Here is a 12875-nt window from a genome sequence, read left to right on the forward strand (position 1 = left end):
CACAGTTATTCCCAGGTTCCTGGTTAAGAGGGCTGATGACTTAACAAGCATTTCCCGTGTTCCCACACTGGGAGAAGTAGGCACAAGGGAGGATTGCAGAGTAGTACTTGAATAACTCAAAGCCCAGGGCTGGTGCTTCATATGCAGTCAGTGGCTATGTTGAAACAGAAATACAGGGAAAAAAAAACCAAAACCCTAAAGGCAAGCTGTCCAGCCTTGAGGGGCTAAAACAGGCAGGTGCAGTAAATAATGGATATTCTGGATTTTACTTTCCAATTTTGAACTTTTCCAAATTCTGAAAGCAAATCATTTCAAGTCTGTTTCTTTTTTTGCAAAATGAAAAGTTGCACCTGGGAAACTAGGTTCTGCTGATTGAAATGCTGTTTTTATTGGATTCCACCATTCAGTTACTATTTGAGAATGCTTACCCTAGGCTAAGGATGATTCTGTTTTTACCCATCAGGAAACAAAGATATAAATGCCCTAGTCACCAGCCACAGGAGGGGGCAGTCTCTTTATTCTTAATGAAAGAGTAGCTCAAAACATATCACCCAATGATCCAAGAATGGTCCAGAGTATTCTAAAGTCTGCCAGAGCACAGAAGATTCAATGCAGCTCAAGGAATGTGTCAGTTATCAAGAGTGTCTGTTTATGAAGATTCAGATCAACTAGGTTTTGAATATTTGTAAGATCTTCAAGTTGGTTTTTTTTTTTTTTGTCATTGCTTGTTTTATTTTTATTTTTATTTATTTATTTATTTTTATTTTTTTTTTATTTTTAAACTTTACAAAATTGTATTAGTTTTGCCAAATATCAAAATGAATCCACCACAGGTATACAAGTTTTAAAACATTTTCCTTTACTGACATTCGAAAACAAGGAAAAGCAGCAGAAGAGCTCCTAGCTTGAAGAGTTTCACCTGTTTGAAGTCAGAACTCAGACTTACTAATTTTGACTATTCTTTATTTGTTGTTGACCCATAATAGATCAGGAGACTACATAGGTTAACACACCCATCAATTATTTTAATTTCCAAAGCAATATCTGTTTATACTGTTTTCAAAACATTCCTTTGTTCTTTTTTGGTGGTGTCATCAAATTTGGTTCTAAAATAAAGATGCTAAATTGGGATACGTAATTAATGTGTAAAACGTAGTACAACGCGAATTTCTGCCAGCTATTAGTATATCCGTTTTCAAGTAAAAGCTTGTCTCCTCTTTTAAAAAACTGTTTCCAAGGCCTCCTCTGAAGGCCTTACACTGCAGCAATACCACAGGTCATTTAATTAAATGGAAAAAATATGAGTTAATTGCCAGCATTGACGGGCTGGCAGGTGTAGTGGCGCAGCACTAAGGAACTTTTGTAGAGTCAGGTAAGGGCTTTTCTGGAGACATAAATGAAATTAATTTTGTGGTGGAAACATAGCCGTACGTGCTACTGTCTCCCCGTAGGGGCCTGCTTAATACTGAATACTGAAGACCATCTCCTCGGGAGGGGCCTGGCTGCTGTCACAGGAGTATTCCACATTAGTGCTTTTCCAGAAATGTCTAGAAATGTGCACACCCAGATCTGACACCTTCTGTATCCATTATTCTTTGATATTTAGGGATAAAATTGTCCAAGAGCCCTTTCAGGTGTCATAGTCCTAAAGGTCAACAGAGTAACTTCATCCAGATTAATACTGGAAGCAGTGAGTCGGTTAAGAGAACGTGCTTGACCACCTTCAAGTATTAAGCATTAGGCTGAACGCAGTGCATCGAGACATGAGGCAGCACCATCTTCCCTGCCCTCAAGAACCTTGTCAACTGGCAGGAAATACGGACATTAAATACATTTTCACTTGGAATCAATTACAAGATGCAAAATTTTGTAAAGAAAAACATAGGACAAAGTGGTATCTCACACTTCCACTCATCAAACATTTGTTGAGAAGTGATTAGTCCAGAAATGACCCCTTACAGATATGGCCCACTGATTTTGGGCAAGGGTGCCAAGATAATGCAATCAAGAAAAAATAATCTATGTATCAAATGGTGCTGGGACAATGGAATATCACATGCAGATGAAAATGGACCTTCTCTTTCACCAGACCCTAAAATAAACTCAAAATGCATCATAGACCTAAATGTTAGAGCTAAAACTACAAACTCTTAGGAAAAAAACAAGATATAAATCTTCTGGATTGGATTCAGCAATGATATTTTAGATATGATACCAAAAGCATAAGAAACAAAAGATAAAATAGAGAAATTGGACTTCATCAAAATAAAAAACTTTGTGTATCAAAGGACACTATCAAAAGAGTGAAAAGACAACTCACAGAATGGGAAAGAATGTTTATAAAGCATATATTTGATACGGGCCTAATGTCTAACCAGTGAAGTTGCTCAGTCATGTCTGACTCTTTGCGATCCCATGGACTGTAGCCTACCAGGCTCCTCCATCCATGGAATTTTCCAGGCAAGAGTACTGGAGTGGGTTGCCATTTCCTTTTCCAGGGGATCTTCCCGGCCCAGGGATCGAACCCAGGTCTCCCACATTGCAGGCAGACACTTTACCATCTGAGCCACCAGGGAAGCCTGCCTAAGGTCTGGGATATATATAAAATATTGCAATATATGTAAACTATTATATAAATGTATAAAATGTTTTATAAAATATATAATATATAAAAACTATTGCAACTCAACAACAGAAAGACAACACATTTTTTTAATGGGTAAAGGATATGAATAAACATTTCTCTAAAGAATATATATAAGTGGCCAATAAGCACATGAATAAAAATCATTAGTCATCAGGGAAATACAAATCGAAACCACAGTGAGATACCACTTCACACCCACTAAGATGACTATAATCAAAAAGACAGACAGTAACAAGAGTTGGCAAGAATGTGGAGAAATTGGAACTTTGTATATTGCTGGTGGGAATTTAAAGGATGCAGCTGCTTTGGAAACAGTTTGGCAGTTCCTCAAAACATTAAACACTAGGGTTACCATGTGGCAAGCAGCTCTACCTCTAATTATAACCCCAAGAGAAACAAAAGCATCCATCCACACAATAAAACTTGAATGTAGTAGCATTCTACATAATAAAAGGTCGAAACAACCCAAATGTCCATCTACTGATAAATGGATAAATAAAATATGGTATATCTATATGAGGGAATATCATTTGGCAATAAAAATGAAGTGGTGATGTGGGCTTACACAGTAAACCATGAAAACATTATGCTAAGTTAAAGAAACACATCACAAAAGACCACATATCATATGATTCCATGAACATAAAATGTGAACAGACATTTGTCTGCAGAACAGAGAAATCTATAAAGGAAGAAAGTGATTTTGTGAACTGCCTAAGTATTAGGGAATTTGGGGAAGAATGAAGAGAGATTGCTAATTGGTATGTGATTTTGTTTTTCCCCTTGGAACAATAAAAATGTTCTAAAATTGACTGTTGTAATGGTCGCACAGCTAATTGTGAATATTTTTAAAGTGAATTAAAAAAAAAAAGTGTATCCTATGCACCAGAAAGAGTCATTAAACAAAAAAGAAAATTTCAGATAACATTGAGAACTATAGACAGGGTAAAACAGAATAATGTTTTTTAAATGGTTTTAAAACATTTAAATGTTTTTAAATCGTGGACATACTGAACCAAGATCCATATAGTTCACAGAAACCAGCCCTTCCTCCAGCACGTTTCACAGTGTGCTTGGAGTGCCTAGTCCTCCTTCCTGATATTTACATTCCACACGGCAGTCAAGGATGAGAGGCCAGTGGGAGGCAGTGACTGTCTCCCTAATTTGGCAATACTTCCCTCAGCAGCACCCTTATATCTTCTTGTGAGCCTCAGCAGTAAATGATTTGGGCCCCACCCAGTCTCACCTTTGTTCCTAAGTCTAAAGGATGCAGGATTTTTCAACATATATGGACCAAAGACATGTCACGAGTCTGCCCTCATGACCTATGTGAACACCAAAATGATGTGGTGTTATTTATTTTATTTAGAAGAAAGACAAAACCTACTGTAAGACAGTAAGGCGGAGCGGGGTTGCTTCTTAGACCCTGGCCTTACTCTTTAAGAATAAAGGAATTAGCCTTTACCTATCCCTGAGCTGGTCATGTCCGTGACACATTTGATATACACCTGGAATCTGCAGCATACTTAATAATGTTATGACTCCTGCTTAATGCTTTACAGTAATAGCCATTGTGTAGGTATCATCTAAGTTAAAGACAATCTCATTTGTATCTGGGCAAAACATCTCATGTGTATGTATTTAAAATTTATTGATAAGTTGAATCTATACCTGAACATATACCCTCTGGCAATAAAGTTTATATACATAAGTGAAAGTGAAGTCGCTCAGTCGTGTCCGACTCTTAGCGACCCCACGGACTACAGCCCACCCGGCCTTCCGTCCATGGGATTTTCCAGGCAAGAGTACTGGAGTGGGGTGCCATTGTCTTCTCCCTTAACAGCGGCTAGGCATATTATATTTACCTGGAGCTGGTATACCTGGTGACAGCCTTAGTGCCCTCGGACACGGCGTGCTTGGCCAGCTCCCCAGGTAGCAGCAAGCGCACGGCAGTCTGGATCTCCCTGGATGTGATAGTCGAGCGCTTGTAATGCGTGATGCCTTGCAAAAGAACAAAGGGAGGGACATTCCCACTGGAGTACACTGGGCAGAGTTTGTCCAAGGAATCCAGTTTAGCCATCCAGTGACAACTGAGTGTCTCTCCTTTTGTGTCTGCCCAACAGAAATATGTCACTTCTTTTTCTCAAAAATTTTCTACCATTATAATATCATAAAGTTTAAAGGTTGGGAATGAGGAGAGAATAGGTACTTACCCCATTATCCATCCCTACCAGTTTCCTCCGATCATGGGATTTTCCAGGCAAGATACTGGAGTGGGTTGCCATTTCCTTCTCCAATTATCCATCCAGTGATAGATAAAAATTTAGGAATTTGTTAATGACAGGACCATATTGAAAAACACACAGAATTGTCCCCACTCTGAAAAGTTAACACAAATAGTTCCTATTCAAAATGACATTGCTTTTAAAGATCTTTTCCAATCTATTCCATACTCTCTCACTATAAAAATAAAAGCCTACACTATTTTGTGGCAATAAAACATTCCCCCTTCCTTTGACTTGTACCCAGTTCTCAGTGACCTGATGACTTGATTTAGTAGCAGTTACCTATATCTGAAGACAGATTTTGGCCCCAAGGAGTTGCATGCTATAAAGTCCAAATAAATCCGCTTACAAATCTCATAAAAAGAGGTGAAAATACCTTATTTCTCATCACAGATAAAGGAAAAGAAAGTACGTGTAAAGGTTGATTGTGATTTGTGAAGTGTTCAGTTGGTAAAAATCGGATCATTGTGGCCAAGGGTTTGACAAAGCACCCGTAAAGTCTCTGGTGTAATAAAGCAAGGCTCTCCTCCCCCATTCCAGGCTATTTTTGATCGGAACCGGAAGGATGAGCTGCCTCGGTTGCAACTGGAGTGGATTGATAGCATCTGTATGCCTCTGTATCAGGTAATCATGATCCGAGAGGGTCTGTGTATCTTCACCGGACCAGGAAGGAAAAGTGTATGTACTGTGTTTTCAGAAGCATTGGTTTTAGGACACTCTCCCAGGGTATGTGTGTTGCCAGGAATGGTGGTTGCAGCTTATCTTTTCTCGGATTTCTGATCAGTCCACTGAAAAGAGTGGGTACTCGGAACCCAAAGACCCGAGTTCTCCTTGGGCCTCAGCTCCCTCATCTATAAACCAGGTATTGTAATATTATCTCTCAGTATTTCTCAAATTGTGCCCCTAAGGAATAGAAGTGTCCATCCATAGCCTAGTGAATATCTTATTAGAAAGAGGTCTCAGGCCCAATAATTGGGGCTTCCCTGTGGCTCAGACAGTAAAGAATCTGCCTGCAACACAGGTGACGTGGGTTCGATTCCTGGATTAGAAAGATCCCCTGGAGAAGGGACTGGCAACCCACTCCAGTATTCTTGCCTGGAGAATCCCATGGACAGAGGAGTCTGGCGGGCTACAGTCCATGGGGTCACAAAAAGTCAGACACAACTGACTGACTATCACTTTCACTTTCTTTTCCTGCACATTAAAATACTGAAGGCTTGGAAAAGGACTTCAGGAAAGAAACACGTTTAACCTTGATTAATTCTGAGTTTCTTAAACATTTGACCATGGACATCTCTTTCAGTTTTTTTTACCATTTTTCTTTTATTAATATCATGTGAGACTTGAGAGTTCCATGAAACATAGTTTTCTGCTTTGACCCTCTGGCCTGGGCCACAGGGTTTTGTAAAGCCTCTTCCATCTTAAATATCTGCCTCTGTCTGAGATGCGTGACAAACGGCAGCCGCTGAACCCTGCGTGAGGTGGTTTCCAGCTCTGCTGTGTGGGCTCGAGACCCTGCTTCTGGCAAGGAGACGGTGTCACCAGCTCCGGATGTTCACACTCCACTCTCTGAGTAGGAGTAGAGCTGACATCAGTTAACACTCACACTTTAGTGCACACTGGCTTTTAATCCTACTTCTATGCATTTGCTTTCATGTGAAAAATCTGGTAAGTTCTTTACCCCCTACCTACCTCAATCAGCTTGAGCTGCTTTTTTGACTTCGGAGTGAGAAACGCATGCAGGGAAAGCAAAACGGCTTCATTTCTCACTCTAACTCCATTAAAAACACAGTATTGTTTTTTAAGGACTTCACAACCATTAAGTTTCAGGCTTATCTACCAGTTCATTTCCAGCACTTTTAGGAACTGCTGAGCCCTGTCACATTATCCTAAAAAATAAAAAAACATAGAATACTGTCTTGAAGATGGAAATGTAATTTTTAATGACTATAAACAACAAAAGTAATTTTTTTTGTTTTATATTATCCATTAAGTACATGATAGCATAAAATCAGAGAAGTAAAGCTTTAAAAGAATCTAAAATGAATTATTTTAGTGATACATGGGACATAATGCTCTTTTATTTAAAAATGAAAGATTGGGTGAAATATCAAGAATAATGTCTACATTATTATAAGATCTTCACCTCTCTTTTCTCCCATCCACTTCTGCCATCCTCACTCCTCTGGTATCTCTGAATAAGCTGGGTTTCCAGGTGTAAGGCCTATAGCTGTTGGGTTAGGTATATCTTGCTTTGCGAAATTGACCTTGACTACCCATGTTGAATTATTTTTTAATTTTACTCACTTTCCTGTGCATTCTTAGGCAATAAATGAGATGAATTTTTTGCAATTAATAAATTCCTTTTACTGTGGGTAAAGCTTAGGTTGTTTTTGTATGGCTGATAAGTTTTTGGTGTTAGTCTGCAAAGCTACTTTGGAATGAAAGTAGCTTTCAACTCTACACAACCCTTCCTACATGATTAGTTACCGTAAATGCTGGAAAGGACTTGTGTGTTTTTCCATGTTAATTTAAATGTTTCATTGCTGGTTCACAATCAATTGGGCTTATATTTATACTTCCCATTAAATACTTTAAAATCTTCTGGTTAAAAAGTAAGTTATTTTGAATTTAAAATGAAAATAGCAGTTTCCAGAATTTAGGGGGTAATATTACCCCATCAGATTATCTATCATTCCTGATTTTTCACATGTTTTACTTTACTACCTAGCTGTGATATTAGATACACTTGCTAATTTTATTCACAGGAAACTGACATATAGAAAGTTCAAGCGACACTCCCACCAAATCAGATTGTGTCCCACTCATCTGTGGCCTTGGTTTTGCCGTAGTGGCCTTTCTGCTGCCTCATTTCACCTCTGTTGGATGTTCACCCATGATCTTTTCTTAATAAACCAAGTGGGGAAAGTCATAGCATCTAAAGAGGAATGTGGAACAAGCTGTTTATAAAAGTTCATGTTCATACCTGCTGCTGTATCTTCTCAGTGAACAAAGCATGAAAGTCATGCTCTTTTTTCATCTTATTTTTTAAAAACCTCATGGATTTCATATAAATTCTTTATAATATTTATAAATTATATATATAGGATTTGCATATATAATATATTAATTTATAGACAATTAATATATGTTTATATAGTCATATGAATACATATTTATATGAATATATAAATTGATCTAATTTTGAAATCAACATTTCAAAAAGCCCTCAAACTGAAACCTTGTAGAGTGACTTTAATTACCCTCCTTGAGAATCCCTGTTTTGTCCCATCTTGAGCACCTGGATGTTTTTCATTATTTAACTGGATAATCTCACATTAACTGTTGATGCTCTGCAATGGAAATGGAATCAGTCAGTGGGGAGGACTCACACTGAGTATGAAGACACAAAATCTTGAGGAAATGACTCACCAAGCATGGAAGGTCCCTAATGTGAGGCTAGTAAAATGTCAAAATGTCTGCAGGAATTCAGGTTGTTGCTGGAAGGTCAGTCTGGGTTTTTTAATGGGGAAGAAAATCCCATGGATGGAGGAGCCTGGTAGGCTGCAGTCCATGGGGTCTCGAAGACTTGGACAGGACTGAGCGACTTCACTTTCACTTTTCACTTTCATGCATTGGAGAAGGAAATGGCAACCCACTCCAGTGTTCTTGCCTGGAGAACCCCAGGGACAGGCAAGCCTGGTGGACTGCCGTCCCGTCTATGGGGTCGCACAGAGTCGGACACAACTGACGTGACTTAGCAGCAGCAGCACTAATAAAGAGTCTGAGAGGATAAAGGCAAATGGGAAAGCATGAAGCTGGCAGGAACCCCACACTGTGAGAGATGACATCATCTTCCTCATTATGGAACATAAGAACGCAGCGTGGCTTTGCTGAGTTAGTCTGGGCCGAGGGCAAAATGATATGGAAGAGTAGCTCTGAGACCTTTTGATGGCCAGAGCCCTGACCCCAAGGTAGAGCAGGTTTGAGTGGCAAGAAACCTCACATAGAGCCTGAAGCAAACAGATACGTACATCATGATCAGAAACCTTCTTGCAGTCAGAGCAGTATAGAAAGATGAGGGCCAGTGAAGAGAGAAGCCAATCAAACACACTGTCTGGCTGAGGCTGCTGGGTGCAGCCCAAGACAGAAAGGGGCTTGTAGAGGTGAAGATGGAGATGCAGCCTGGCAATAGATACAGATATGGTTCTAGGGCTGCTTTTTTACTTCATTGACTTCTACTGGGTAAAATCAGATTAAGAGGGTTGTGCTTGGTCAAAATAGATGAAGCACTTTCCACTTCCACTCCAGTTTGCTGAGTTTTGTCTCTTCTCCAAACAAAGAGTAAATTATTAATACTCTGTGGTACCCGAAGGGCTATATATTTGTGTGCCTAGGTGGGAACCCACAAAAGTACACTGGTAGATTTTGAATGTCCATTGCATTTAAAGTGGAAACTCTTACCTCTGAGACAACTTCAATTCCCAAGTTGTGCTTATGCTGAAGGAAAACAATGAAACCCCCCAACCCCTCAAAATCTGTTCAACAGGAACTTTCCAGAGTAATCTAGTGATTGACTGAAAGTGACTGAAAGAAAATATATAAACATACCTCATAAAGTAATGGGTCGGGAAGGAACATGCAGAGAATAGTCCCAGACCCATGGATGGTTCTACAGTAGGGAGATGTGATGTGCTTAAATACACATTTATATGTGCACATAAAATTCTCTAGAACTTGCTCATCGTTTTAATTTTATGTTTCCAAACTTTTCCTTAAAAAAAAATAGAAAATGGTTCCAGAAGTCATGATTTATCTGTGACAGCATTTTAATCAGGAAGCATATAGGAAGCCAGGAGTGGGCAGGGAACCATCAAAGCGCGTTCCCCAAGAGAAGACTAAAGCCCTGGTTAGTTAGCTGTCCTAGCAGGGTATCTCGGAGGAACACATTGACATCTGATTCCCTCGCTTTCCGCTGTCTTTGCACCCTGCTGGGGATCCATTAGCCTGCTGCTCAACTTCTTTAGAGAAAGAAAAAACAAAAAAAAAAAGAACGAAGGAAAAAAACCCCAGACACCACCAAACTTTGAAGTCATTGCTGCACCAGCCTTAGGGATAAACAGAAAACCTGATGTAGCAGCATCACACTGAGCCTGTCTTTGCAATAGCGGGCAAAGCTTTTGCCCTTCATTTTCATTCTCAACTACGTCAAACTTCAGTGCACCTAGAATTTCAATGAGGCACTATAAGTCATTATAAATCTTCTGTGTGTTAAGGGTTGAGAGAGTTAATTTTTGTTATGAACATAATCAGATTTTCAGCTCATCCCAAACCGGCTCTTGATTTTGGAGTATTTGATCAACAACAACAACAACAAAAAAGAGCTTGACCTGGCCAGGTTCCAGCTGGAATAATGATCTCCTGTAAAAGAAGATTTTGGCAAGAGTGTTGCCTCTTTGTGAGAACGTCAAGGCATTTCTGCAACAGGCAGGGCTTCTGAAGTAAGGGTTATAGTAACTTCTGACTTTTTTTCTGCCTTCATTTGTCACGGTTGTTTTGGAAAATGCATTCCACCTGATGCAATTACGAACATGCTCTCTGAAAAGAAGGGAGGAAAAAAATCTTTAAAATACAGTTCAATTTGTAGAACCTGGAGTTAGAATTGATACACTGGAAAAGAGGAAGTAAGATGCTACATCAAGACAACTTTTCCAGATACCAAGAAATGAACTTCAAAAACAACTCGATGTTCCCCAGATGGGTCATGCCTTGTGTTCAATTTAGAAAAAAAAGAAAGAAAGAAAAAGTAGTAAGCTGCAGAGTGACTAGTTAGAATTCTCCTCTTAAAAGCCTACAAGGAATAGAATGTGGTTAAAGAGGGGAACAATTTTATCACGTACTTAATAAAAGTAGGACACCACCCAAATCAGTTTCTTATAAATGTTTTCCTCTACGACATTTAGTATTCCTGTGAATGAGAGAAAGGAATAGTTAAGGTTAACTTCTTATTTGTCTCTACAAAGTGGGGGACATATGTGGAATCACATAACTCCAAAAACTCAGGAAGAAAGAAAAGGTGGGAGGGAGGGAAGAAGGAAAGAAGAGAAGGGAGGGAAGAAAATAACTTTCTATATTCTCTATAATTTATCTGGCTCCACCTTCTCCTGGTGATGAGTTGGGGTTGTTCAGGGACTGATTTTAAAGCATCTCAGTTCTTTCTGGTTAAAACAAGTCCTTAGGAAGACTAAAATGTGAATTGTCCTCAGTCAGAACCATTCCTTCTCCCCAGCTGACGTCCAGGTGCTAGGGGAGCTTACCTGTCCTTGTCACGGTTCTGTGGCTGGGGGGTGAGAGGGACCGAGTTCCCCAGTTGCCTGCGGGGTCAGGACTCTGGGTGTGATGCGGGGTTGGTCTCTGGGACTGTGGGGTGGCTGCCACAAGCACTTCGTGCAGGGTCTGACTGTTGGCTCTGGCTGCCGCAGCTCTGATCCATGCAGACCATGGCGAGCCGCCACCTGCTTCCCGGTCAGTGCTCATCGGCTGGTTCTCTGTCATCACTCAACCCCTGCAGAAACCCCAGCTACTTTCTCTTCATCCTGCCGTCCACACAGCAGCTTCCTCAGTCCTTTCCAATATGCAGCCTGGGTAGTGCCAGCTCATTCTAAGAAAGTTCTGTCATTTTCCTGAATCGGGCTCTGAGATTCAAGAGATGAGCCTTCCCCTCATCTTCAGGGTTTGACCCCCGAGGAACATGGAGCCAGGACACTCACATCTGATCTCATGGCCCCCCTCGGCCCCTCTCTCTCTTTCCTCTTCTCCCTCTCTCCTCCTCTCCTTTCTCTAAGACAGGAGTGGGAAGTTTATGAATTTCCTTTTCCTAGTCTGATGGGAACTCTCCTTGTATGGTCTCCTCTATGCTCCCCACGCCAGAGCTTTGTAGTCACACTTGATGATCTGCTTTAGCCAGGCTTGGTTCTTAAGAGATAAGAGTTCTGAAATTTAGAAATCCCCTTTGTGGCTCAGATGGAGATGCAGGATACAGGATGCTTGGGGCTGGTGCACTGGGATGACCCAGAGGGATGGTACGGGGAGGGATGTGGGAGGGGGGTTCAGAATTGGGAACATGTGTACACCCGTGGCAGATTCATGTTGATGTATGGCAAAACCAATACAATATTGTAAAGTAATTAGCCTCCAATTAAAATAAATAAATTTAAATTAAAAAAAAAAAAAAGAATCTGTGTGCAATGCAGGAGATCAGGGTTTGATCCATGGGGTGGGAAGATCCCCTGGAGAAGGGACTAGCCACCCAATCGAGTATTCTTGCCTGGAGGATCCCATAGACAGAGGAGCCTGGCGGGGGTCACAAACACTTTCACTTTCACTTTTCTCTCCGCACAAAACCAGCCCTGAGACTTACTCTCTGAAACCTGGGTGATGAGAGCTTGCTGTTTTTAGCAGGGAGCCACCACTTGCTGAGAGGAGGAAAGTCTGCAGAGCTGATGGGTGGGGAGCCATGGGCATCATGGTTCAAGTAGAATAAAAATACATTGGCTTCATATTTTCAAATTCTCCTACTTGTTACACATAGGACAATGCTATCTGATGCTATAACCCAGTCTGAGAGCTGATAGTAAAACCTGTTCAAAATTTTCTATGTATTATTCAGATCAGATCAGTCGCTCAGTCGTGTCCGACTCTTTGCAACCCCATGAATCGCAGCAAGCCAGGCCTCCCTGTCCAACACCAACTCCCAGAGTTCACTCAGACTCACATCCATTGAGTCAGTGATGCCATCCAGCCATCTCATCCTCTGTCGTCCCCTTCTCCTCCTGCCCCCAATCCCTCACAGCATCAGAGTCTTTTCCAATGAGTCAACTCTTCGCATGAGGTGGCCAAAGTACTGGAGTTTCAGCTTTAGCATCATTCCTTCCAAAGAAATC

The 12875-nt window shown here is 40.6% G+C and overlaps 1 protein-coding gene across 1 annotated transcript in view; it reads left to right on the forward strand.

Annotated features, from left to right (window-relative positions):
• PDE11A (phosphodiesterase 11A) overlaps positions 1-12875 on the forward strand; it is a 419647-nt gene that overhangs the window by 380057 nt on the left and 26715 nt on the right. The window contains exon 19 of the mRNA XM_055572117.1: positions 5473-5556. Coding sequence (XP_055428092.1) covers positions 5473-5556 — 84 coding nt within the window. The remainder of the gene's footprint in view (positions 1-5472; positions 5557-12875) is intronic.

Source organism: Bubalus kerabau, chromosome 3 (genome assembly GCF_029407905.1).
Source record: "Bubalus kerabau isolate K-KA32 ecotype Philippines breed swamp buffalo chromosome 3, PCC_UOA_SB_1v2, whole genome shotgun sequence".
Lineage (NCBI taxonomy): Eukaryota > Metazoa > Chordata > Mammalia > Artiodactyla > Bovidae > Bubalus > Bubalus kerabau.